The 26,084-nt window shown below is 44.8% G+C and overlaps 2 protein-coding genes across 8 annotated transcripts; one reads left to right on the plus strand and one right to left on the minus strand.

The window, feature by feature from the left end:
* Window positions 1–8: 8 nt before the first annotated feature.
* On the plus strand, window positions 9–16,325 carry SLC5A6 (solute carrier family 5 member 6). 7 transcript variants are annotated; one of them, XM_078149800.1, is made up of 18 exons: window positions 9–272; window positions 708–778; window positions 2,852–2,930; window positions 4,584–5,132; window positions 5,427–5,492; window positions 6,023–6,074; window positions 6,780–6,847; window positions 7,018–7,172; window positions 7,861–8,001; window positions 8,182–8,311; window positions 10,291–10,379; window positions 10,899–11,011; window positions 11,510–11,577; window positions 12,061–12,147; window positions 12,316–12,494; window positions 12,695–12,798; window positions 13,610–13,725; window positions 14,055–16,325. In XM_078149800.1, exons 4-18 carry the CDS (start codon window positions 4,725–4,727, stop codon window positions 14,205–14,207), a joined length of 1,929 nt encoding a protein of 642 aa, XP_078005926.1. In that variant the 5' UTR covers window positions 9–272; window positions 708–778; window positions 2,852–2,930; window positions 4,584–4,724; the 3' UTR covers window positions 14,208–16,325. The 7 variants fall into 7 exon arrangements, with proteins under 7 accessions (XP_078005926.1, XP_078005927.1, XP_020839505.1 ...); XM_078149801.1 differs by lacking the exon at window positions 2,852–2,930 and having other exon boundaries at window positions 9–333; XM_020983846.2 differs by lacking the exon at window positions 2,852–2,930.
* A 521-nt stretch (window positions 16,326–16,846) lies between these two features.
* TCF23 (transcription factor 23) lies at window positions 16,847–22,159 on the minus strand. The gene is made up of 3 exons (XM_020983859.2): window positions 21,784–22,159; window positions 20,793–21,035; window positions 16,847–17,840 (listed from the first exon to the last, which is right to left on the minus strand). The coding sequence occupies exons 1-3, from the start codon at window positions 22,042–22,044 to the stop codon at window positions 17,670–17,672; spliced, it is 675 nt and encodes a 224-aa protein (XP_020839518.1). The 5' UTR covers window positions 22,045–22,159; the 3' UTR covers window positions 16,847–17,669.
* Between the last annotated feature and the right edge of the window lie 3,925 nt (window positions 22,160–26,084).

Genomic DNA, 26,084 nt, shown 5'->3' on the forward strand with positions numbered 1-26,084 from the left:
TAGCCTCCGTGGGCCGCAGTTGCTCCAATGAGGAGCGCAGCTTGGGAGGCACGACGGTGGCGTCATCAGTCTGCGCGCTCCCGGCTCTGAGTAACCTGGTCCAGTGAACCCACGTGTGCTGGCAGCGGCAGTACTACGCCTGGGGCAGCTGCCAGTGGAGCAAGCTGGGGTGCGGTGGGGGCGGATCTGGAGAGGTAGAGATACCATCTCTGCTCTGGGCCGAAAAGCGTTATGACTTGGAGGCAAGGAAGTAAAGAATCTGCTGGGCAAAGGTAAGCAGTGGAGGGGGAAGAAAGAAGGAAGAAGGACCGAGCATCCCAACCTTGGGATTAGGTAAGGGGAGGGTTCTTTTTTTAATTATTAGTATTTTTAAACATTTTTGGGGAGGGCTCTTTTTGCAAAATCTGTGTTCAGTGCCCTCTGTGGGGGAGAGAATGGCTCGAACTTGCTTCCCGGAGACAAGGACTCTCCCCGTCCTAGAGATTTCGATAGGAAGAGAGAGGGAGGGAAAGAGAGAAAGGGTGGGTGAGTAAGTGAGCGATAGAGAAAGAAGGAAGAGGAGAGGACTCGAGTGGTGGTGATGGTGGGAGCAGTTAGGGGGAAAGGTAGAAATGAAGACGGCTATGCAGGAAAGGAAAGGGGAGCAGCCAAGGAAAGGTCAGGAGAAGATAATTGGATGTCCAGATCTGCCCTTTCTTTAATCACAGAAAAGTTACTAAGTGATGGAGAACTGGAAAGAAATGGAGGGGACTTCTTAGCACTGGCATAAGCAAAGGAGGTAAGGCAGTTGGGGACGCCAAGTCGTGGCCTGGACTGTATTCCCAGCCTTGTGACCTTGAGCAAACCACTAATCTTTGGGTCTCTATTTCTTTAGTAAAGTAAAGGGGTTTGGATTAGTTGTTCTCTAATGTGTATGCCAACTCTAAAACCTGTAAAAGAAGATAAGGTTGGGGCGAGGGGGGGGTGGGGAGGCTATGTTAGGGAGATGAGAATGTGGGGAGGAGAAGATGAAGACACTGACCTTTCAAAGGGCTTTTGACAGTTTCTTGCTCAGAAAGGAGTAATCAGGCAGTAGGATGTTTAACAAAATTGTGATTAAGAGATTTGTTTGAGTACCTTTTGAGACATGTCAGTCAACAAGCATTTATTTATTAAGCACCTACTATGTGTCAAGCTCTGTGCTAAGCACTAGGGTTACAAAGAAAAGCAAAAAAACCCCCCAAAAAACCAAACATTCCTCACTCTTAAGGTGCTCATAGTTAATAGAAAACTATGTACAAAAGGCTATATACAGAATAAATTTGAGGTAATCACAGAGAAGGAGGCACTTGCATTAAGCAAAGGAGTGGTAGATAGGAAAGGCTTTTTACAGTAAGTGGGATTTAGCTGGCACTTGAAGGAATCCAGGAATGCCAGGAGATAGAGAGAAGGAGAGAGAAAGGCATAGGGAACAGCCAGTGAAAATACACTCAGGATATGGCCTGCTTGTTCAAGGAACAGCAAAGAATCCAGTGCCATTGGATCACAGACTACCTGGAAGGGAGTGAGGTGTATATATAAGAAGGTGGGAAAGATGGAAGGGGCTAAATTATGACTGGTTTTAAAAGCCAAACTGGATTTGTGGGCAGGTGGGTGGCACAGTGGATAGAGTGCTAGGCCTTGAAGTTAGGAAGACCTGCATTCATATCCAGCCTCAGACATTTATTTACTTGCTGTCACCTTGGGCAAATCACTTAACCCCTGTTTGCCTCACTTTACTCATCTGTAAAATGGGGATAATAATAGCACCTGCCTCCCAGGGTTGTTCTGAGGATCAAATGAAATAGTAAATTGTAAATTAGCACAGTGCCTGACACATAGTAAGCACTATATGTATGTTAGCTATTATCATTATTTGATTCTGGAGGTAATAGAGAGCCACTAGAGTTTATTGAATAGGGAGATAATGTGGTCAGACCTGTACATTAAGATCATTTTGATAGCTGAGTGGAGGAGGACCCGGAAGATTTGTGGCAGGCACTAACAGGCAGTAATTACTTAACAGTAATAGGAAAGTTAGGAAGAAGGGAAGGCTTGGAGAGAAAGATAAACATATGTTCATGTTGAATAGGTTGAGTTTAAGATGTCTATGGGACATTCAGTTTGAGATATCCAAGAGGCAATGGGAGATGTGAGACTAGAGGTCAGTACTTAGGTTACCTGCCTGCCAAGGGCACTGGTCCTTCATCTACCTCATGGAACAAGGCCCCAGCTAGCTTAAAACAGTTTATTTCTAAGACATTGGAGGTATCTGAATTTTAAAAGTGGATTCTTGAAAACTGAAAATCTTTTTTTTAATCCTAAAAGAATGTCAGGCACACAGTGACAAGGATTGGAGGAAATATTTTAGAACAAGACATCGTGTCCCTTGTGTCTTCACGCTAGCATTCTCCCTACTTGTGAAACTGGCCCTACCTGTTAGGGTTCTCCATCTCTAGTTTTTAGGACAGAATTTCCTAGCTTTTTAAAGCCTAGTACACATTTGGGAAGGGCATCTAGTAATCTATCAGTCCAAGCATTTGCCAACTCAGAAGCACATACTATTAGACCTTCCTCATTTCACATATGAGGAAACTGAGGCCCTGTGAGATGAAGTAATTTGCCCAGAGTTCATCACTTAGTGGTAGGACTGGAACTAGATTCCAAGTAATCTGATTCATAGGACATTCAATTACCCATCAGCCATCTTTCATCTTATTTTTGCCACAGTTATAATCACCTCCACCCCCACTATAATGCTGAGGAAGAGGGAGGGAGGGAGGGAACACAGAATGTGCGATAATATTAAGGACATCTTTGTGTCAAATGATAGGTAGGGTCCAATCAGAAGCAGTTGGGAAGAACAGAGCTTATGATAATGCAAAGCGTGTGATTCACCAGATCCACCAGATGTGAGTTGCCTTCCACCTTGCTTTTAGGAGGTTCACAGGTCAGGATGAACTTTGCGAAGTCAGACTCTTCGTGTAGACTTGTACCTGTGACCTTTGTGGCAGGAAAGCCTGACTGTCTCCTTAGGGAGAAGAAGGAAAGCCCAAAGGGGAGGATTAAGCTGGGGAGGGAGAGAAACACAAAGTATGTTAATCAGTCTCTAGATTGCCTGAAAGCTAAACCCTGTTTCTAGGGTGACTGACTGCCCATTCCCTGCTTTTGGCAGTAAAAGTTAGAAGGTCAGAGTAGCAGCAAGAGCACTTCTCAGCTTCCCCTCAGAATTCTAGCTCTTTCCTTGTTTCCTTCTCTGTTGTACTGATCACATCTCTCTTACATTTCTCTCCTGTCCTGCATTGAGAATATGTGGTATTGACGGTCATTTGTTTCCCCTAAATTGTTTATGTTCTCCCCTGAAGCTGACATATAAGTTTCCAGAGTCAGAGCTCCTGATGCTGACAGTAGCCTGGCATAGCCTGTGGGATTAAAGAAGCACCTTTTCCTTTGGCCTGTTACCCTACCACCAGGCTCCTTTGGCACAATGCCAAGTCTAAGCTCTCTAGGAGCGTTTCTGAAGCCCTGGCATTCCTTCCGCCATTCACCCACTCCTAGGCCTCTCTAATCTTGGTTTAATTTTGTGGCTATAGGGTTACTGCTTCCCAGGTATTGGGGGAAATGAAGCTTTAAGATCTATTCCATGAAAGGGTGTAATGGAACTTAATCATTAGTTACAGGAATTTGTTCACGCCCTCACCCCTGGCCCCACCTCAGCGACTTAAAAGATCAGGACCTGTTAGTCTCTAGTCAGAGCTCCATCCCTAGGAAGATTGACAACTCTGGCCACTTAACCAGCCTAGCACAGCTTCTGTAGAGGGATCTCATCTCCAGGTGTGTCTGCCCCGGAAGGTCACTATCCTGTTTACTTTCCCTTGATCTTCTTTCCTGCTCTAATTCTGAGCCCCTTAGCTTCACCGGTACTCTTGGGTGTTTCTGCTAGGGAGAAACTAGTTCTGGGGAGGGTTTGGAGGAAGGGCTGCCATATTGTTTGTAACTAGGCCTGTAAAGAATAGCATTTGTAGTAGCCTCAGGAGAATCCCAGCAGAGAATTTCTAGGACATTGGGATTGCTTCAGGGGGGCACTGAGAAGACACAACAGAGATGCCAAGAAGGACAAGGAGAGTTTGGGAGCTCATGACCAGAAGTACTGATTGTAACAACAACATGATTAATCTTACATTCCTGTTCCCTGCTGGGCTCTGGCGCCAGGCTGGGCTGTACTGGCTTGGTGAACTGTAGTTATTGGTTCTGTGTTGTGTTGACTTTTGTCTAGTTATTGGAGTGGTAACTCTAAGGGTTTTGAATTTGAACAGATCCGTAGACTCTAATCAGTCCTTGATGTCTCCTTTCCTATCTATGTGCTGGCTTTCTGCCCTATTCCATCCTTCCCTAACGTATACAAGAGATATATGTATCTGCTTTCAGATACTTCTGTAGTCCAAGGCTGAATTGGCTGGCTTCAGGCATGGGAAACACCATGGGAAGTGGATGTGAGAGTAGGAAGAATCTGGCCCTGACTAGGTATGAGTTCCCTTGACAGGATTCCCTGATTTCTTTGACAGCTTGGCTTCTACCATGCCCCCTGGCAGAGGAGGAGAACAGTGAGGAGAGTGATTGGGCACCAGGTTGTAGTTGAAATTCATCTTTTGCTTGCACGGCTGGAGAGCATTGCAGAATCTGTGAGGGATACCTAGGTACAGGGCATGGGCATCAGAGAATTCTATTCGGGGGTAAGTCCATCCACCATAACCCTTTCAACAGCAGCCCCTCCAATAACCCCATCTCGCTTTACCCTTGTGGACTATGGAGTATGTGCACTGTTGTTGGTGGCATCACTTGCAATTGGACTGTTCTATGCACGTCGAGGCAGGGGCCAGGACACAGTCCGCCAGTTCCTGTTGGCTGACCGTAGCATGGGCTCCCTACCTGTGGCACTATCTCTACTTGCCACCTTTCAGTCAGCTGTGGCCCTCCTGGGAGTCCCTGCGGAGATCTACCGTTCTGGCACTGAGTATTGGTTCCTAGGCTGCTCCTACTTACTAGGTCTGCTGGTGCCTGCCCATATCTTCATACCCATCTTCTACCGACTGAATATCTCCAGTGCTTATGAGGTAAGTGAAAAGAGAAGGCTATACAGGGATGAGGAGGAAGGGAGGAGAAGCAGTGGTGGGCTTTCAGACTCATATATCCCAGGGTTTTTTCTATCCCATAAGAGCAGAGGTTGAAAAAGACAAAGGGATAGGGTCGAATTCCCAAACTCTGCTCTGTGATGGAACTAAGATTTGCCCTCTTACTCCTTGCCCTCTGTACCTCCATAAACAATATGATATCAGAGATATGGGGCTCAGGAGAAGGTAGGGAGACCTAGACTTTGACATGATTCTCTTCGCCCTGACGTATTCTAGTACCTGGAGCTTCGATTCACTAAGACTGTGCGACTGTGTGGAACCCTAACCTTCATCTTTCAGATGGTAAGTAGGAAAAAGATAGGAAATTAGGTATGGAATAAGGCATATGTTTTTCAGATATGGCCAATTTTTTCATTTGTTTTACTTGACTATGTTTTGTTACGAGAAAGGGTTCTATTATTTGGAGTTATTGGAGTAATATCACAGTGATTTCTTTTTTAAGGGCATCAATAATTTTTTAAAAAGAGGATAGGAAATGAGGCAAAGAGGAATACATAAGAAATTAACATAAACTTGCCCTCATTTGCCTCTACTGGCACAAAGAATGTGTACACATACACACACACACACACATAAATAAATAGATAGCGCTGTTGCCCTAAACTCTGAAACCTTAAGCCCAGCACGGGGTCTATAGGGACAAGTCAAGGGCTAGAAGAAGACATAGAGAAAAAGAAGTGTACTTCGGTACAAGGGAGCAATGTGGGATATTGGAGCTGAAATATAGCTCTCTCTCCCCTTCCCACTCTTTCTTATTCCGTCTCTGACTCTCTCCCCTTTTCTCACTTCCTCTTTCCTCCTTCCCCCAACAGGTGATCTACATGGGTGTTGTTCTTTATGCCCCAGCCTTGGCACTCAATGCAGGTAAAGAGTCAAGGCTCCTATATAGGCCTGGCAGGATGCCCAAGAAATGAGGGAGGTTAGAGCTTTCCAAATAAGAATCAGGGTAGAAAGGGAAGGTTTGTCACTTTCCAAGCCCTTTGGACTAGTCTGTATGTAAGAAATAGCTGTTCGGGTAACTAGAAATTTGTTAATTTATCACTGCTCAATCTAAATGGTTAATAAACAGCTTTTGGTGTTATTTTTCAAGTACTTTAAAGCTAATGAATGATTCACTTTGACTTTAGACAGACATGCATCAAAGCATCTGTCTTCACTAAAGTTCCTCTCAAGACTGCATTTGAAAAGTTTTTGAATTGAATTAAATTGTGTCTGAGGAAAGAACAAAAAACTGAGCACACTCCAGTTATAACAACAAACCTTGGCCCTAGAGAAGAATTAAGAAAATATATCTCCCCTTTTCTTTGTAGAGGTGGGGAAACTATAGGTATAGTATGTTACACATACTGTCAGACAGTGTTGATATACTGGGCTGCTGTTTCTCTTACTCTATTATTACAAGAGTAGAGCAGAAGGGAGTGGAGGGATATATTTCAAAAAATGAAGGTTATGTGAAAAAAAATATATGCATATGTTATAGATATACATATATATATTTTAATAAAAATAAATTGTCTCTAGGAACCTCCCTCCCCTCAGTGAGAATTTTACTTTGTTATCTGCTTACAGTGACAGGCTTCGATCTGTGGGGCTCAGTGCTCGCTCTAGGCATTGTGTGTACTATCTATACTAGTCTGGTAAGTACCCTGTGCCCTGAGGAATGGGGTAGGATGGGATGGAGTGGGTGGCAAAAGTAGGAGTGATCCTGAAAGGATACCAGCAACATGACACCAGGAGGAAAGTGGGTGGGCTCGGATTCCAGATGTTTTAGAGAAGAGCTATGTAAGATCTGTCTTTTCTTCTACAGGGTGGGCTGAAGGCGGTCATTTGGACAGATGTGTTCCAGACAGTAGTCATGTTACTGGGGCAGCTAGCTGTTGTCATCGTGGGGGCTGCCAAGGTGGGCGGCTTAGGGCATGTTTGGGATGTGGCTTCACAGCATGGCCGTATCTCTGGGATTGAGTGAGTACTCCCTAGCTCCCAACAAGGCAGCTGTAGCATGTGGGAACTTGTGACCTGACCTCAGAGATATATTGAGAAGCACTAGGTGGAATGCTAAGACAAAAAAAAAAAGTCTGGTAACTGAAGAAAGGAAGGGAGACAACAGGAAGACCTTGGGGCATTGAAAGTGTACGGGCAACCAGGATTTTACATGAGGAGTAAAGTGCGGTATGGTCCGAGGGCCATCTCTAGCACATATATACAAGACTTTTAGGGTTTTAGGGAGAAACAGAAGGACTTATTTTACTTGACTGAAACATTCACTTTCCACAGCCCTCCTGGATTTTCCCCTTAGCATATCTAGTATTTGTGTTCTCCCTCAATTCCTCCCCCACCCCTACCCCAGGCTGGCCCCAGTCTTGCTTTTCCTCTAGTGCTTTATTTACTTATTTGTTCATTCATTAGCTCATTTATTTATTTGTTTGTTTGTTTTGGTGAGGCAGTCAGGGTTAAATGATTTGTCCAGGGTCACACAGCTAGTAAGTGTCAAGTGTCTCAAGCCGGATTTGAACTCAGATCCTCCTGACTCCAAGACCAGAGCTCTATCTACTGTGCCACCTAGCTGCCCCTTCTCTAGTGCCTTCTTAAATGGGGGTGGGGAGTCTTTATCCAGGGACCCACCATAAAGTTACTGGTCACTCTGTTGCAGCCTGAATCCAGACCCATTTGTGCGGCACACCTTCTGGAGTCTGTGTTTTGGGGGAGTTTTTATGATGCTCTCCTTATATGGAGTAAACCAGGCCCAGGTACAGCGCTACCTCAGCTCCCGTAGTGAAAAGACTGCTATTCTGTGAGTTGAAGGAAAAGGGAAAGACAAGAGGGGAGGGATTCTATGGAAGTCTGCTGGAATGGTTGTCCCTGAGATGGCAGCCCTGTTCTGAGAACCATGGGGGCCCTGTTCTGAGACTATCCGGGGGACTTGGGTTGTTGTGTCCAGCACTCTGTGACGTCCACTCCCACTCTCTTGCAGTTCCTGCTACGCTGTATTTCCCTGCCAGCAGGTGGTACTCAGCATTGGCTGCCTCATTGGTCTCGTCATGTTTGTCTATGACCTTGACCACCCCCTAGCACCAGAGCAAGCTCAAGTCTCCTCTGACCAGGTGAGCTTCCTGTAGGCCATCGTCCTGCACTGGCATAAGAATAACGGTAATACACAGCACATTCACATTTACAAAGCACTTTTCACAGCAGTAGAATGTAAGCTCCTTGAGGGCAGGGACTTTTTTATTTGTCTTTGTATCCCCAGCACAGATAAGAAAATTGAGGTTAAGTAACTGACCCAAAGTCATGTAACTAGGAAGTGGCAGAACCTGGGATTCTAGCACAGATCTTTTTTTTTTAATTTATTTTAGTTTTCAATAATCACTTCCATACGCTTTTGAGTTTTAAATTTTTCTTTCCTACGTATACTTTCCTATTAAACATACTTTCACATTAGTCATGTTTTAAGGAAAAATTAGAACCAATAGAGGAACTACAAGAAAGAAGAAACAAAACAAAACAGAAGGGAAAAAAAGCAAATAGTGTGCTTTGATCTGCATTCAAACTCCATAGTTCTTTCCCTGGATGTGGATAGCATTTTCCATCATGAGACTTGAAGGTGTTTTAGATCCTTGCGTTGCTGAGAAGGACTAAGTCTATCAAAGTTAGTCATCACACAACGTTGCTGTTACTGTGTACAATGTTCTCTTGGTTCTGCTCACTTCACTCAGTATCAGTTCATGCAAATCTTTCAAGGTTTTTCTGAAGTGTGCCTGCTCATCCTTTCGTATGGAACCATAGTATTCCATTGCATTCATATACCACAACTTGTTCAGGCATTCCTCAATTGATGGGCATCCCCTCAATTTCCAATTCTTTGCCACCACAAAAAGAGCTGCTATGAATATTTTTGTACATGTGGGTCCTTTTCCCATTTGTGTGATCTCTTTGGGATACAGCCCTAGAAATGCTATTGCGGAGTCAAAGGTATACACATTTTTATAGCCCTTTGGGCATAGTTCCAAATTGCTCTCCAACATGGTTGGATCATTTCACAACTCCACCAACAATGCATTAATGTTCCAATTTTCCCACATCTTCTCCAACATGTATCATTTTCCTGTTTTGTCATGTTGGCCAATCTGATAGGTGTGATGTGGTACTTCAGAGCTGTTTTGATTTGCATTTCTCTGATCAATAGTGATTTAGAGTATTTTTTCATATGACTATAGATAGCTTTAATTTCTTCATCCGAGAACTGCCTGTTCTCAGATGATAAATTTGACCATTTATTAATTGGGGAATGACCCTGTATTCTTATAAATTTGACTTAGTTCTCTATATTTTAGAAATGAGGCCCTTATCAGAGACACTGGTTATAAAAATTCTTTCCCAGTTTTCTGCTTTCCTCTTAATTTTGGTTGCATTGGCTTTGTTTGTGCAAAACCTTTTCAATTTGATATGATCAAAGTTATCCATTTTTCATTTCATAATGTTCTCTATCTCCTGTTTGGTCATGAATTCTTCATAGATCTGACAGGCAGCACAGATCTTCTGATTACAAATGCAGGACCTTTCCCATTGTACCATTTCTGTACGGATGGTGTATGCACTGAGAGCTTGCTGCGTACCAGGCCCTGTGCCAATTCCCCTCCCAGCCTGTGAGAGAGCAGCCATTTTATCTTATTCATTTTAGTGTCTCCCTCAGCACCTAGCAGAGGGGGCTGGGGGCTTAACACCAGGCCCTCTAACTCTAAATCCAGAACCCCTTCCTCTTCCTAACCATGCTATTAAGGTATAGCATGGTGAAACATTCATACAGGCAACATTCCCATACCCCACAGCAGACTAGTCGCTCTTAAGAATCTCTTCCCCTACCCCCAAACACACACACACACACACACACACACACACACACACACACACACACACACAGCCTTTCCCCAGTCCTTTTGCATTCCAGGATTGGGATGACCTAGCTTTCCTGGATGCCTTGAGCTGGGATATCCTGATAATATCCCAGGGAGAGTTGGGTGGGTCATGTGTTTGATCCATCACAGCAGCTGTTAGACCACTGAATGCACTGCTCTATCCACAGATGGTCCTATACTTTGTGATGGAGGTCCTGGGGGAGCTGCCTGGCTTACCTGGGCTCTTTGTTGCCTGTCTCTTCAGTGGTTCTCTCAGGTAAGTCTTTGGCCGGTTTTCCCTACAGAGTTAATGAGGCTGCTCCTTGGCCCTACTTCTGGGGTCCTAAAGGTTGAGAACCAGACCCTGCTTGCCCTGAGAGGGAATCCCAGTATGTGGAACACTTCTGTAGCCTGGCTTTATGTGCATCCCTGAGCTTTGACAAAAGACTCCATTGTCCATGCAGACCAAATAGGAAGGCTACCTTCCAGAAGGTGTCCCCTTTTTTTTTCATGGATAGTTTTCCCTGTTACACTAAGCCATTCCCTGAAATTAAGACCCTTTAACAGAATTTATCCTTGAGCTCTGCCAGCCAGAAAGAAGGCTGCCTGTTGTTGGTATTTCCTTGATCCACCGGCAGGTGTTCAAGCTGTTGACTGTGGTGACAGCTGTCCTGTAACATTTTCACAATCTTGCCCCAAGCCCTGTACACTACAACTAATCGGGCCACTTAGTGCAAAAACCTCCCTGCTTAGCCTGGGAGCCAGAGCAAACCTCCATCCTCATCTTGCTTTTCAGCACTATCTCCTCAGCTTTCAATTCACTCGCAACAGTCACGATAGAAGATCTTATCCGACCCCGCTTCCCCAATATCTCAGAGAAGCGTGCCACCTTGATTTCCAAGGTCCTTGGTAAGCCCTTGTTCCCATATCCCTTCACCCCAGTAGCTTGTAAACTTCTTGAGAGCAAGAGGACAAAGGCTGAGGTTTTCTTTGTGTCCTCAGACTCTGACACATAATAAATGATTAATAAATGCTTATTGGATTAAATTGAATTGGCCCTTTTGTATTTTTTTTTTGGTCACTTCTAAATTTATCATTACCATTGGGATTTTACTTTTGTTAAGCCCTTGTTCCTAGCCCAGACTGAGTTGGCTTCTTTACTTAGTGAGTTAAACACATAGTTCATTCAATGCATAAAGTATAAACTGCTCTTGTATCTGTGAGCAAGAGAAGCCCTCAGCTCCCCTGGGAGGGTAAAGAAAGAAGCTCCTGAGTAGGAGGACCTGGGATTGTGATAGAAGTATAAACCTTAAAAGGAGGCAGGAAGAGGAAAACAAGTCCTGTTTCTTCCTCCTTTCTTCCATATTAAGATTCATCTCTTTGTCTTCTTCCTTTCTCTTTCTCTAGCTGTAGTCTATGGCCTGGTATGTCTCGGAATGGCCTATCTCTCCTCCTTAATGGGGCCTGTGCTGCAGGTGAGGAATACAGTGGGAAAGAGCAGGTATGGTTTGTTTAGGAAGGTGGGGGGAGGGTGGGATACAAGAGATCAAGCCAAGAGTTGGCTTCCCATAGTTACGAATGACCTTCTGTGTTTCTACTTAGTCACCCACTCATGCTCACCTGTGAGACAGCAGGCCCACTTACGCTGATGAAGCAGAATTCTTTTGGCAGCTCCAGCATTTAACCTTGGTTTTTTATTTGTAAATTGAGTGGAGTGGATGAGCTCTAAATCCTATAACTGTGAGCTAGAAAGCTTAGCCCCACAGAAAGGAGTCCGAAGGAGATTCCCCCCTCATCCCTTCCAGTCCTTGTTCTAGCCTTTGTGAAGCAATGGATGGGGAGAACTCTCCAAACCCTGGGGATTTTGAATGAATAGGAAGTAGCTGTACCCAGATATCTATGAAGCTACTAAATATTTATGCTACTTTATCTTTCTTGTTTAATCCTTTCCTCTCCAGGCAGCAATAAGCATCTTTGGGATGGTTGGGGGACCTCTGCTTGGACTCTTCTGCCTTGGCTTTTTCTTCCCTTGTGCCAACTCAACTGTAAGTGTCCCCCTGGCAGCCAGATGAAGAGGTAGCCCCAGGGAAGGGCTGAGGAGGGACAGAAAGGCTGGGTCAGGGCCTTGGTTTTGGCAGTGGAGAGGAGAGGGAACATGTGCTAGGGAGGGATGGGTGAAGTCCCTGAATTCCAAGTGGGAATATGTGATGCAGGGTGCAGTGGTGGGTCTGCTGGCTGGACTTATCATGGCCTTCTGGATTGGCATCGGGACTATGGTGAGCAGCATGACCTCAAATACAGTGCTCCCTCCCCACAATGGCACTGGCTTCCCCTCATATAGAAATACGACAGATGTCACTATGACTACAGTGATGCCCTCAGCAATGTCCACGTGAGTAAAAGCTGTATCTTAGGTGGGGTGGGGTTGGGGGGACAGGTTGCTGATCACTGGGGCCATCCTAGGGTGGGTCACCCTAGGGTAGGCCTAGGAATGTGCTTTTAAGGTGTTAGGTGTAGAATAACAAGAGGAAGACATAGAATGTTGTGATGCCTCAAGCTGGTATTCCCCTCTTACCCTCCTGCTCTCCTCAGGCCCACAGGACTGCAGCGATTCTACAACCTGTCCTATTTATGGTACAGTGCACACAATTCCACCACAGTTATTGTTGTGGGACTGCTTGTCAGTTTCCTCACTGGTAAGGAGAAACCAAGCTGGGGTGGGGCAGATGGAAATAATGATGGGGGACAGTAGGAAGTAGGGGTTAGAGGAGTTTTTGGGAGGAGCAGGTAGCCTGGGTGATTCTGGAAGAGGGTAATAGACTTGGGAGGAGGGACAGCTGGTCCCAATTCTCTGGCTCTTCTATAATAACCAGGCTTTTTATCTAAGATGTGTGAGCATACTGGGATAACAGAGCATTGATGAAGAAATGATTGCTTTAACACTTTTGAGGAGGGACAGAGACAAAGGAAAGAATAACATAAATGGGGGCCAGGATAGGATGGAGGGAAACATAATTAGTCTTTTACAACATGACTATTATGGAAGTGTTTTGCATGACAGCACATGTATAGCCTATGTCAAATTGCTTGCCTTCTCAACGAGGGTAGGTGAGGAGGGAATAAGGGAGAGAATTTGGAACTCAAGTTTTAGAAATGAATGTTAGAAATTGTTTCTGCATGCAACTGAGAAATAACATACACAGGTAAAGGGGTATTAAAATCTATCTTACCCTACAGGAAAATAGAAGGGGAAGGGGATGGGGGGGGCGGGTAATAGAAGGGAGAACAGATTGGGTGAAGGGGGAATCAGAATGCAGGCCGTCATGGTGGGGGGGAAGGGGAGAGATGGGGAGAAAATTTGGAATTCAGAATGTGGTGGAAGTAAATGTTGAAAACTACAAATAAATAAATTGGAAAAAAAGAAAGAAAGAAAGAAAGAAATGATTGCTTTGGACCTGGGGAGAGCTGAGGGCCTAAGAGAGACTAATTAGGACCTTTGGCCTTTAGGTGGGACAAGGGGCCAGCCCCCAAACCCTCGGACAGTTTACCCAGTGTTGCCACGGCTGTTTGCCCTCCTGCCCATCTCCTGTCGGAACTGTCTGCCCTGCCGGGACTATCTCCAAGTAATACATGTAGTATTTAAATACCCTTCTACGTTTGTTCTTTATCCTCCTCCATGTCCTCTCCACCACCTTCCCACCATATTCATTTCCTTCCCTTGTCTAATTTCCCTCCCCACTTTTTCTTCCTTTTCTGACAAGTTTGAGATCTTTCTAAATACCTCATAGGAGATTCCTGACTTAAGCCATATTTCTTGGTCCCCACAGTATAGAGGAAAGATTCATCTCCTGCATTTTCCCATCTGTACAAAATGGGGACTGGAACCTTTCCCCAGGGTCCTTGTCTCCCCAGTTCCAGCATCCTAACTATACCACACCTGTTTTATCTCCAGGACCTTTCCTATAAGACGGATAAGATACCAGAGAAGATAAGCAATGGAAAGCTGACTGGCTGTGGGGAAGAGGAAATGGTGGTAGTACCTGAGCAAGGCCACATCCAGGAGGACCATGGTTATGCCTTCATACTACAGGAGACATCACTGTGACCTGGGAGCAGAAGAGAATCCATTGTCTCTCATTCTCCCTCTACTACCCATGAGGCAAACACATCAACTCTCTCTCCCAGTAAACCAAAAGCAAGCCTGTGTCTATTCCAGCGGGATATCTGAGCCTGGTGACCCAGTATGCACCAAAGGACCATCTTTCCACATGATGTACCCTACACAATAGCTGCAGCCATGATTTCCTGTCACTCACTGTCTTGTTATTTCTGTTATTGTTGGACTTCGTCATGCCCTTATGCAGAAAGGAGTCTATAACAGAGGAGGAGCCAGTACATCGTACCTAGGGAGGAAGGCCTTCTTCAGGGAGATTAAAAGGGATCTTGTGGGAGACTGGTTTAACTTAAAACCCTGCACTCCCTCCAACCCCAACTCCAGATAGAGGTTGAGAAGAAACCCCTGGTGGAAAACTCATCTGTTTTGCTCCTGTTGCTAATCAGAACTAAAGGTTTTATTAGGCCTGTTAGACTGGTAGGGGAAGCTTCTAGCACACTCTACAGGAACAAATAGGGACAAGACAGGCTCTGACTAGAATCAAAAGCAAAGAGCACTGACCAGGCTGGCTACCTCCTGCCCTCTAACTGATCTTGGTCTTACACTACTTGTCCCGATTGATCTCCTGTTCTGTGCCATCCCACCTGAATGTCATTCTGTCTCTTGTTGAGGCTTTTCCACATACACATTTGCCCTGGGGAATACAGTTCTTTTATCTGGACTCATCTAGCCTCTTCTTTATTGCAGCTGTCCTGTGCCCATCCTGAAGGCACCTCTCTTTACGGTGTAGCATACCTAACAGATCCTTCTTTGCCTGCCTACGCTGGGACCGAAATCTGAGTCTGTGGGAATTTGATCTGGGGAACTTTTCTTCTTCTTCTTCTTCTTTTTTTTAAAGGCAGTTGGGGTTAAGTGACTTGCCCAGGGTCACACAGCTAGTAAGTGTCAAGTGTTTGATCTGAGGCTGGATTTGAACTCAGGTCCTCCTGACTTAAGGGCTGGTGCTCTATCCACTGCAGCACCTAGCTGCCCCAGGAACTTTTCTTCTTGAAAAGCAGTCACTGGGAAATTCCATTTTCTCAAGTCCCCAGTCTTCCTTTGCACACTTTCTTCCTCTCCTTTGTCAGCCATGGCTCAGGCCTTCTTTTCTCTGGTAAGCAGGAACTTGTAGGGGCCAGGCTGTACTTGAAGGGGTGCTCTCTGGCACCTGTGATGAGATTTAAAGGGGTCATTCCTAAGCACCTCGGAGAGCTCTTGGGCCCCAAAGGAAAGTATGACAATCAGATCCTGAAAGTACTGGGTAGGGGCAAGATCAGGGGCCTCCCTCCACCACCCTGCCTCTGATCTGGTGAAACTCTACCATCTCTGCCTTCCCTCTCAGGGAAAAGACTTTGTATAGTGTGTGATGCTGACTTAAAGTAAGGGGTCCATGCCTCTCTCAGACTTGGAGCAGGAAGAAATATTTACTGAGAAAGTCAAGGGAGAAATAGGCAATCGAACAGTCTAAGCTAGCGAACTCTAATTCTTCTGTTTTTCCCTGGAAAGATTGTTCCCTTGTCCTTCATCCCTGGAATGTACATTCCCAGACTTCTTCCTCCCCCTTCACAATCCTCACCCAACCCCCTAGCCCCCTTCCTGGCCATCTCAGCCCAATGAAGAAGACATTGCTATTCGACTTTTAAAAATAGAATATTTGAGCTGGACTTTTATGGTCTTGGAGTAAGGAACACTGTGCTCACACCCTCCTCCCACACCTGGACACTCCACAGCCCCCAATTCCCTCCCGCCCCCAGTGCAGCTGCCTGCAAAGCAGCTCCATCCAAGCTCCCCATCGCCTGGTCCCAAGCAGATTTATGAGCTCAGCCTTGGCTGAGGCCTCCTCCTCATGGCTTCCAGCCACGTCTCAGCTGCTCCTCCACATCTTAGGCAGCCCCAGACCTCAGACCCTCTCTGTTTCCTCTTCTACCCCACCTCAATTTGATCTTCCTCCTCTAGCCTCATTCTCTTCTGTGCCCTGACCCCCAGCTCTGCTACTCTTCATCCTAGAATCCAGGTCTATGGCCATTTTTGTCTTACGTACCAAAAAATAAATATTTCTTAGTATTCCTATGACTCTAGTGGCTTCTATGTCAGGACAAGTTGGGAGGAGAGTAAAATCTCTCTTCTCATCCCCATGCCTCAGTCACACCCTTAGATATAAGGTTTTAGGCTGAAGACTGATCTAGAGAATCAAACTGCCTCCATATGGGCTTTGGGCTCCATTCCCTGTTACTTTAAGGGCAGAGAACTTTTGGTTATAATGACCACATTTCAGATACACCAGTGCAGGTCGTCCAATGTTTGTCCTGTTAGGGAGAAGCCTTGTCTCCAGATCCCTAAGTGTGGGTGGCAAAAGGAGTCTAGTCTTGAAAAAGTTGGGTGGAAGTAGGATGTGTGGTGGAAAGAGCACTGGTTCTAGATTTATCAGACACAGATTTGCAGGGTTCAAATCCTGCCTCAGGTGCAGGTGACGTCAGGCAGTCACAACCTCCCTGGAGTTTAATTCACTCTAAAATGTGAGAGTTGGACTAGATGGCCCCTTAGGGCCTTTCCAGCTTTCTGTTTAGGATCTGGTACTACTGAAGCAGATGGACAAGACAGCCGGGACTTTTCTTTGGAAATCAGGAATGTAAGAGCTGGGGGTTTGTTTACATGTAAATATGACTTCCAGAGGAAAGAAAAGGAATGGGGAAGGAAAGCAGCAGGGCCCAGCAAAGGACAAAAAGAGGGGCGTTTATCTGGGAGGATAAGAAGTGTGAATCCATGAATGTCCTGCCTGAGGAAGGCTATCTGCTCACCTCAGATTTGGTTTATGTTAGAAACACCTAGTCCTCTTGACCACACTCTTCCATAATTCCCAGTGATGCTTATGTGGTCCTTGGGCCAAAAGATCAGTGCCTGGTTCCTGTTACAATTTTGAACTTGCCAAGATCACAGTGAACAGCCTACCCTCCTTAATTCACAGTGGTGCTAAATATTTTGCTATACCTGCCATCCAGGTCTTCTCTACCTTTGCCCTTGGCTGGGGCTATTCTCATGCTCTACAGAGAGTTAATTCAGTAGGTTTTGTAAGAGAGGCAAGAGGGAGGGATAATTTTGAAGAGATTCACTCCACCCAGCTGTCACTCCCAACAATGGTAACTGAGTCACCTGAAGCTATATCTCAAAAGAATAAAGTACTGGTACTTCTGCCTTCCACTTTCCCTGTTGCCCTTCAGTCAAAAAGCTCTCTGCCAGCTCCCTAGGCCCCAACTGGATTCCTCACAAAGGTTATATGTGTACTGGGGATTCTGAAAGCAAGACCCTGAAATGGACCAGTAGGCTAGAAAGTCATAGAAGGAATAAGTAAGGCCAGGTTGAGAGCGTTGGCCCCATACTAAGTTAAGGGGCCAAGCACAAGGGAAACAGATGAAGTTATTTGCTGCAAGTTGGTGAGACTGGCTTGGGAGGAATGAACTCCGCCTCTCCAGGGACTTGGGGCCTGACTGCTGATTCCCACATTCTCTGGCCAGGAGTACCGCTGGTAGGGTCAAGGCCAGATGGCCCCAAGGCTCCAGCGTAGAGGCGAGATCTCATTGGCCATTTCTGCAAGACATAGGGATACAAAATAAGTAATGTTACCGTGACAGATACCCTGAATCAGCTTCTCGCAAGCCCTTAACTCTTAGAACCCAAACTCAACTCTCCTCTAGCATCTCTACCTCATTAAACTTCATACAACTCATAAAATTACTTTGCATTTAATTTGTATTTATATCCATGTGAATGTGTTCTCCCACTCCCCCAAGAAAGGCAAGGTCAGAAGGGCTGGGACTAAATTAATTTGTCTTTGTTTCCCCAATACCTGGCACACAATTGATGATAAGTGCTGATTGGATGGACAAATTAAAACTGATAAGAGGCTCAACCTGAAATCCAAAAGTAAGAAGAGAATGAAATTTTTCCTCAAATTTTTTTAAGGCCATGAAATGAGTACCCAGTCTTCTGCCCTAAATTTAATTGGCCAGTGAAAGGGCTAGGTCAGCTTTGCACTATTGTCTACTCCCTGTACTGCTCCATCCCAAACTTTTTCATGAGGTCCCCAAGGAAGATAAAATCTGAGCCGTTGTCTCTTTAACATAGCTCATCAGAGATTTCATAGAATTTAAGGGTTGGGAGAGACCTCGGCGGCTATCTAATCCAGCCTACACTCAAAAGAAGTGAGGACACTAATATAGCCACCAACTGGTCCTCTAGCCTCTGCTCGATGGCCTCCGGTGAGGGGGCACCCACCCACTCTGGTGGCAGTCCAGTCTGTTATTGGAAGGTTCTAATTATTAGCCAGTTTTTCCTGAGATCAAGCCTAAATTCTTCTCATGGCAATTTTAAGGCTAACTCCCTGAGGCCAAATAGTCCTTACCTCCACCCCTAAAAGGCAACATGTTATAATAGGGCCATTCTCAAAGTGTGGCCCTTTGGGATCCCTGGGGATCCCCAAGACCCTTTCAAGGTGTATGCAAGATCAAAACTATTTTCATAATAAAATTTTTTTTTTACTTCCAAAGCAGTAAATATTGATAGAACCTACATAAACAAAAGCTCTTTGGAGTCATTAGTAGTTTTTCAGTGTAAGCAGGTCCTGAGACCAGAAAGTTTGAGAACTGCTTGCTCTAGTAGAAAAAGCATTTATTAGTTCATTATTCGGTGTTAGAGCATTAAATTAATAAAAATCAATTTATATAAATTAAATATGTAATATTTGATATATAAAATATTAATACATTAATGTTAATATAAAATTAATGATAATAAAATAATATTAATATATAATATAATAAATATATAATTTATATACATTAAATTAATATAAAATAAATAAAGAGCATTCATTATTCAGTGTTAGAAGCCCTGGGTTTGAGCTCCACCTCTTACACTTAACTAGCTGTTTGTCCTTAGAAACCACTTCTCCTCCTGAGCCCAAGTTTCCTCATCTAGAGAACGAGGAGGTTGGCTTTCTCTAACATCTGAAGCCTTCCCTCTTTAGCAGGATGAAAGGTACAGTGAGGTGATGGCCCAGCCCTTCCCCTACCTCTTAAACTAACAGTAGTCTCATTCTATCTTCTCCCTGATCTGAGTCAGCTGCATTACCTGTGTGATGTCAGGATCCTCATTCAAAATTCTCACCCCCTTGGATTCAGATTCTTTTCTTTGAGCTAAATTTCCCTACTCCAGTACTTCTAGGTAATCTGTCTTCCAACATAGCTCACCACCTCTCTTAGGTTTTTGGATGATTGTTAGGGTTATAAATGAGAAGCAGTGATGGGGGTATAGGGCATAGAGTTAGGCTTGGAGAGAGAAAGACCTTAGTTCAAATCCTGCTTCCTACACTTAACAAATTTTATAACCCTGGACAATTCACTTAACCTCTCAGGCTCAGTTTTCCTATTTGTAAAATGGCAATATCAGTAGCTATCTCATAAGGTTGTTTCGAGGATAGGCTATCTATGTAAAGTGATTTGAAAACCTTAAAGTTCAATATAATGTTAGCTGTTGTGTTTTTTTTTTTTAAGAAGAGGGAAAAAATAATTCATTACCCTGCAGCCAAACTGGTGATGAGCCTTACCAAATTTAGTTAGGCAGGGCCTTGGGATAACAGACACTGTCCATGAAGCCTCTCCAGCCCAGGAGTTCTGCTTAGAGGTTTTGCTCTCTACTAGGCACAATCTTTGAAAATGATAATAATGATATGCCAAGCTGTCTTCCTAAATCCACGGTCACAACCCCACCATGGTAAGGCTTCAGAATAGGATTTTAGTGGAAGAAGTTTTTAATAAACCCAAATTTTTGTTGATGCTATTTAACACAGTTAACCGCCGTTACAATATTTTTTTCTAGGAATAAGGGCTTCCCCTTCCCCATACACCTACCACCTATATTCTAAAGAGAGTGTGCTGCTGTGTACATAGGGACATGTTGGTTAAGCAGCCGGGTCCCCAAACCTGTTTTCCATCAAAGGGAGGGCTGAACAATGGTGTTAGGAAATAATGACTGGGGGCTGGCCAGCCAACCAAGTGTCTTCCTGGCTATTATTAGTCTCTATTTAGGAGGCAGACAGGGTCAGCCTTAGAATCACAGCAGCTCAGAGCTGCAAGAGACCTCAGAGGTCATCTAGTCTAAGACCTTCATTTGACAGAAAAGGGAGCTGAAGCCTAGAGGGCTGGCCCATGATCACCTAGCTAGTAAAATAGTTCAGTAGGGCTTCAAATTCCAGTCTTCTGGCTCTGAGTTCTCTTTTCACTATACTATGCTCCTTTTTCCAACATCTGTTCTTGGCTCCTCCTTACAACCCTACACATAACCTGGACCCTCCCTAGCTCTACACCAACCCTCCCCCACTCCCATCCCCATCCCCTGCCACTGCCCTCAAGAAAGCCGGAATCTGCCAGCTCCAGACATAGTATTTCCTATGCAAAGAGGAATCCTAAGCCCCAGGTAAGACCCTACTGTTTCTGGCATCCTCCACCCCCTATCATAGTGAGAAGTATCTCATAGAGTTACCTTGAGAGGGTGCAAGTAGCGGAGTCCACACAGGAAGGGGGGCCGAGCTGCCCCTGGCAGCTCCTGGCCTAGGGTTTGGGTAAGATGGGCTATGTAGCTAGTGGCCAGGACCAGTACATCCAGTTTGGAGAGCTTGGTGTCTGGGGGCACTGCAGGTAATGCTGCCTGCAGGGCCAGAAAGGCCTGACGCAGAGTCCTTACCCTACTCCTTTCACGGGCTGCATTCTCGGGACTGGACTCGCCCTGTGTAGTGCATGGATCAGGATGGAGAAGAATTAACAATATTGTTCTTTCTCTCAAATACACTACTTGGCTCCTTTACCTTACTGTTCCAGCCCATCTCAACTCCTTCTTGAAGCCAGTTCTGAGCCCCTGACTGATACTGAACCCCATTCTGAACCCCTATTCCACCCCAAAACTTAGGTATTAGAATCATAAGTCCAGTCCTTGACTGGGCTTAGAGCCAAGCTGTGGAAAGGTGAATAACAATATCAATAATAACTAACATTTCTATAGTGCTTTGCATTTTACAAAGTACATTCCTTATACCACCCTGTGGCAGGTAGTGCAAGTATTATGAGTTCAATTTTATATGGGAAAATAGAACCTCTCAAAGAGGTGAATCTATTTGCCTGTGGTCATACAGCAAGTAAGGGCTGGGACTGAAACTGACCTGGTTTCCCCATTGGATTCCACAGCCAACATTCTTTCCAACTTACCATTCAGGAATAGGTGCCTGCCATGCCAAAAACTGGCCCTTGAACTCCAAGAGCTCCAATGACCCCCTTTCTGGGAGAGGAGCATTAGCACTGACTCTATTAACTCCAGCCCTCAAACATGGCGCCTCACCTTTGATAGAGCTGCCACCCTCCTGACATACTCTCCACATGGAGACTCTCCCTGTTCTACTCCCACACCCCTTATATCTTCCCCTTGGCCCTGGTGGGTCAGGCCTTTGTTGATCTTCTCTAGGGATGCCCTTTCTCCTTACCCTGCCAACAGCCAAGCTCCTGGCTCTGGGATTATAGATGGTGGGGCCAGGTCTGCTCCATCTCTGGCTGCCCCAGCTAGTCTCTCCCCACAGTCCCTGCTTTGCCTTCATCAGGCGGCTCCTCTTCCTGTCAGTGCCCAGTGCCAGCCCAGATCCGCTGCTGTGGCCGCCCAGTCCAGGCATCCCTGGAGAAGTCCTGGCTTCTCTCTGTGTCACGTCACCCTGCTGAGATGGGGTGCTGCCCACAGGACAGGGAAGCATCTCCTGTGTGGGCCCCTGGGCTGTGGCTGGCCGGAGCGAGATGGTCAGCTGGCCAGGAGTGTCTTTATCTGTGGGAGCTGGCGCCAACTCGGCCCCGCTCCACTCCTTGCTCTGGGAAAACCGCCCACCCAGCCCATCCCCCTCAAAAACCTCCTGTTTGCCTTGCACCCCAGCCTGGACAGGGGGAGGACATTGTGAGCTGTGGGGGGGGGGAAGGGAGGGAAGAGGGTGATGTCTATTGGGAGTGGCTAGGCACTGGGAGGGGACCCATGCTGAGGAAGGCTGGAGGGTAGATGGAAGCTGAAATCCAATCCCCTTAGTCAGGCCCCACTCTGAAAGGATTCTTGTGGTGGCCTTGAGAACTCGGTTTTGGGACACCAGTCCTGCCTGCTAGAGTTCAGTAGAGACTACTAAGACCTCAGTCCCTTCCCCCCCCCCAAAAAAAATCCATCTAGTCCCTATGAAATGGTGTCTCAAACACTACTGTGCTTAAGAGAAAGTTCATCTATCTCCCTTTCAGTGAGAGTGCTTCCCCTCCCTAACCTCCAAGACTCAGCAAACATTTACTAAGCTCTTATTATATGCAAAGCTCTGAGCTAGGTGGCTATGGAGAAAATACTGAAACTTCTCCTGTCCTCAAGGAACTTCCATAACCAGAGGAAAGAGGGAGAGGGACAATTACACATTAAGTGTAATACAAGTTTGGGAGTGATGGGGACAAAGGCAAGAGCTAGACAAAATGCACAGAGAATATTTTGGGAGAGAAGAGTTTCAGATGACCTGGATCTAGGAAGGCTATATGGAGGAGGTAATTGAAAGAAAATAAGTCTTCTGGAAGGGTCAACTGGGGAATCATTCCAGATTTGGGGGAGATGGATACCCTCCAGGTAAATACCTGAATGTAGAAGATGGCATAAATTCAGAAACAGCTAACAGTCTAGTTTGGCTAAAATGCAGAGTACAGGAAAGGGGGGTGGGTGGGAAATAAGGATGGAAAAGTAGGTTGAAGAGAGATTACAGGGGTCCTTCAGTGCTAGGGAAAGGAATTTATATTTTATCTTAGAGGCTACAAGTCACTGGAGGGTTTTGCGTAGAGGAGTGGCATGGTTACTCTCAAACCTTGGGAATGTTCTTTTGGCAGCTGGGTGAAGGATGGATTGGAGAGAGTGGAGAGACTGGAAAGGTTGGACATAGAGAAAACAATTGGGAGACTATGGCAAGAATCCAGACAATGAGGGTGGTGGCCATGGAAGTAAAAAATGAGGTAGAGACAAAGGATATTGTGAATAAAGAATCTGAAACTTGAAAAATGATTTGTTATGGGAGTTGAAGTGACTCTCAGGTTTCAAACCAAGGTGTCTGGGAGGATGGTGGTGCCCTCCACAGAAATGAGGAATTTGGGAGAAGGGGCAGGTTTGGGAATATGATGATGAGTTCCATTTTGGACAGTTGAGTTTGAGGTGCCAGCAGATGAAAGTATCCAGCAGGTAGTTGGTGAAAGCAGGACCAACATTTAGAAGAGAGAGTACGGTTGGAGATATAGATTTAGGAGTCATCTGCACAGTGGTAAAAATTGAAGTTATGGAAATTATGGAGCTCACCAAGGGAGTATAGGAAGAAAAGAGGAAAGGGTCCAGGATGGAGCTTTGAGACACACCCACACTTAGGGAATGAAAGATTGATGAACCAGGAAAAGAGACTGAGAAATGGTCAGACCGGCAGGAGGAATAGGAGAAAGAAGAGTATCCAGTAGAATACTATTGTGCCATAAGAAATGATGAACAGGCTGACCTCAGAAAAACCTGGAAAGCCTTGTATGGTCTGATGCTAAGTGAAGTGAGCAGAACCAAGAAAACGTTGTACACAATAACAGCCACATTGTGCGATGACTAATATTGATACACTTAACCTTTCCCAGCAATACAAGGATCTAAGACATCTCCAAAAGCCTCATAATGGAAAATGCTATCCACATCCAAAGAACGAACTATGGAGTTTGAATGCAGATCGAAGCATCCTATTTGCTATTTTTTTCTCTTCTGTTGAGTTTTGGTTCCTCTTTCTGATGGTTCCTCCTATTGGGTCTAATTTTTACTTACAACATCACTAATGTAAAAATATGTTTAATAGGAATGTATATGTATAGCCTATATCAGATTGTGTGCCATCTTGGGGAGGGTTGTGGGGACGAAGGGGGAGAAAATTTTTAAATTTAAAAGCATATGAAAGTGATTGTTGATAAATTAAAATAAATAAATTTTTTAAAAAGAAGAATATCCATGTGGAAGGGGTGCATTAACAGTATCAAAAGTGTAGAGGTCAAAGAGTGTTGGAGGACTAAGAAAAGGCCATTGGATTTGGCAGTTAAAATCACCTATGGCCTTGGAGAGCAGTTTCAGTAGAAATTGGTCAGAAGCCATACTTGCAAGGGTTGAGGTGAGGAAGTAGAAGCTGAGAGTGTACCTAACTTTGTAGGAGTTGAAAGACCAAAATGTAGGAAAATGCCCTAAGGGGATAGAAAGGTCAAGTAAAGATTTTCTACCTTCCTCCTTTGGGAACAGTCACCATCACCAACACCAGGGCCCAGGCATGAGGATTAGGTTAAGTATTACTATAGCTTGTGGTACAAAGGTTCTTCCTCTCACAGTGCCTGATTCAGAAAGGGAACTAAGATAATAATGCCTGGTATTTAAAGCCCTCTGTAATCTTTCATCCCTCAAAAGGTACAGGAACCAACAAAAAGAAATTTCAATCTGGACCTGCTTCTCACCAAAAGGGCAAAATAGTTCCAAGAGCTTTCAAGAAAGTACTCAGTATTATAAAGTTATAAGTAATGGAATTATTGTAAAATTATTCCTCTGAACAGAGCAATTAAATACCTAAGAGACTAACTAGAGTGTTTGTGGCCCCATGGCAGATACTCATGCATTATCATTCCAGGCAGACAGACCAGAGAAGCATGCTAGAGATACCTAAAGAACAGTGCAGCATGTTGGATAGAGGTCACCCTTCAGATAAGTTACAACAGTCTGTCTGTCTGTCTGTCTGTCTCTCTCCTCCTCTTTCTCCCCCCACCCCCAGCTACAGCAAGTGCCTATGGCCAAAGCCTACAAACTGCTTGGACTGGAAATTCAGCCTGAGTTACAACATGGACAATGAATTTAAAGCATGAGTTTGTGGGCCCTCAAGTCCTAGAGGCAGTAGTGGATATTTTTGAGATTTCTTCCCTTTCTTCCTCAGATTTGACTACTGAGGCTACAAAAACATTTGGAGTCGCACTGAAGTACAGTCTTCATTAGTCACTCAGGGTCATCAGCTTTTTGAGAGTTTCCTGGACAGAGATAATTTTCTGGGTAAAAAGGGAAATTTGTGAGGTCTCAGCTCTCTATGGCTGGGAGTGGAAGGGCATGACAGACTTTTCACCTGAGCTGTATTCAGTTGCTCAGAGATCTTTTAAATTTTTATCTTATATAGTAAAATATACTCTAAATTATAATGTGAATTTGTTTTTGTTTTGAGTCACAGAAAGTCATGGAGGAGCTCAGAATATTAATGAGATAGGGACAAAATATGAGCCAATTTGTGATAAATTTGTGAAATATATGTCAATGATTTACATTTAAAATCCTTGACCATGATGAGAGGAATGTGGGCCAAGGTAGGGGTTGGTGCTTTTGTACACAGGAAAACTTCCTATACTATCTATAACTACAATATCAGTCCTTTTCATGTGGAAGGTACTAATCCTCCACTCTCTATATGTATGTTTCTATTCTGCTTTTAGTTATACTGAAGAGAAGGGATAGTACCACCACTTGGGAGAGGACGGGGGGATGGGATCATTACTATTTACCAAAAAGAGAAGGAAGAGCTCTTCAATTGTTATGAAATACCTGCTTGTCTTTTATTTTTCCTACCTAGAAGGCACCAAAGGAGAGAAAAGCTTGTGTGACTTGTGCAGCCCAAGGGGAATTAAGACAAACAGAGTTTCATTACTTATGGTCCTGTGGAGGCACAATTTTCAAAAAGAATGAACTTTT

Source organism: Phascolarctos cinereus, unplaced genomic scaffold (assembly GCF_003287225.1).
Source record: "Phascolarctos cinereus isolate Bilbo 61053 unplaced genomic scaffold, phaCin_HiC Scaffold_2;HRSCAF=192, whole genome shotgun sequence".
NCBI lineage: Eukaryota > Metazoa > Chordata > Mammalia > Diprotodontia > Phascolarctidae > Phascolarctos > Phascolarctos cinereus.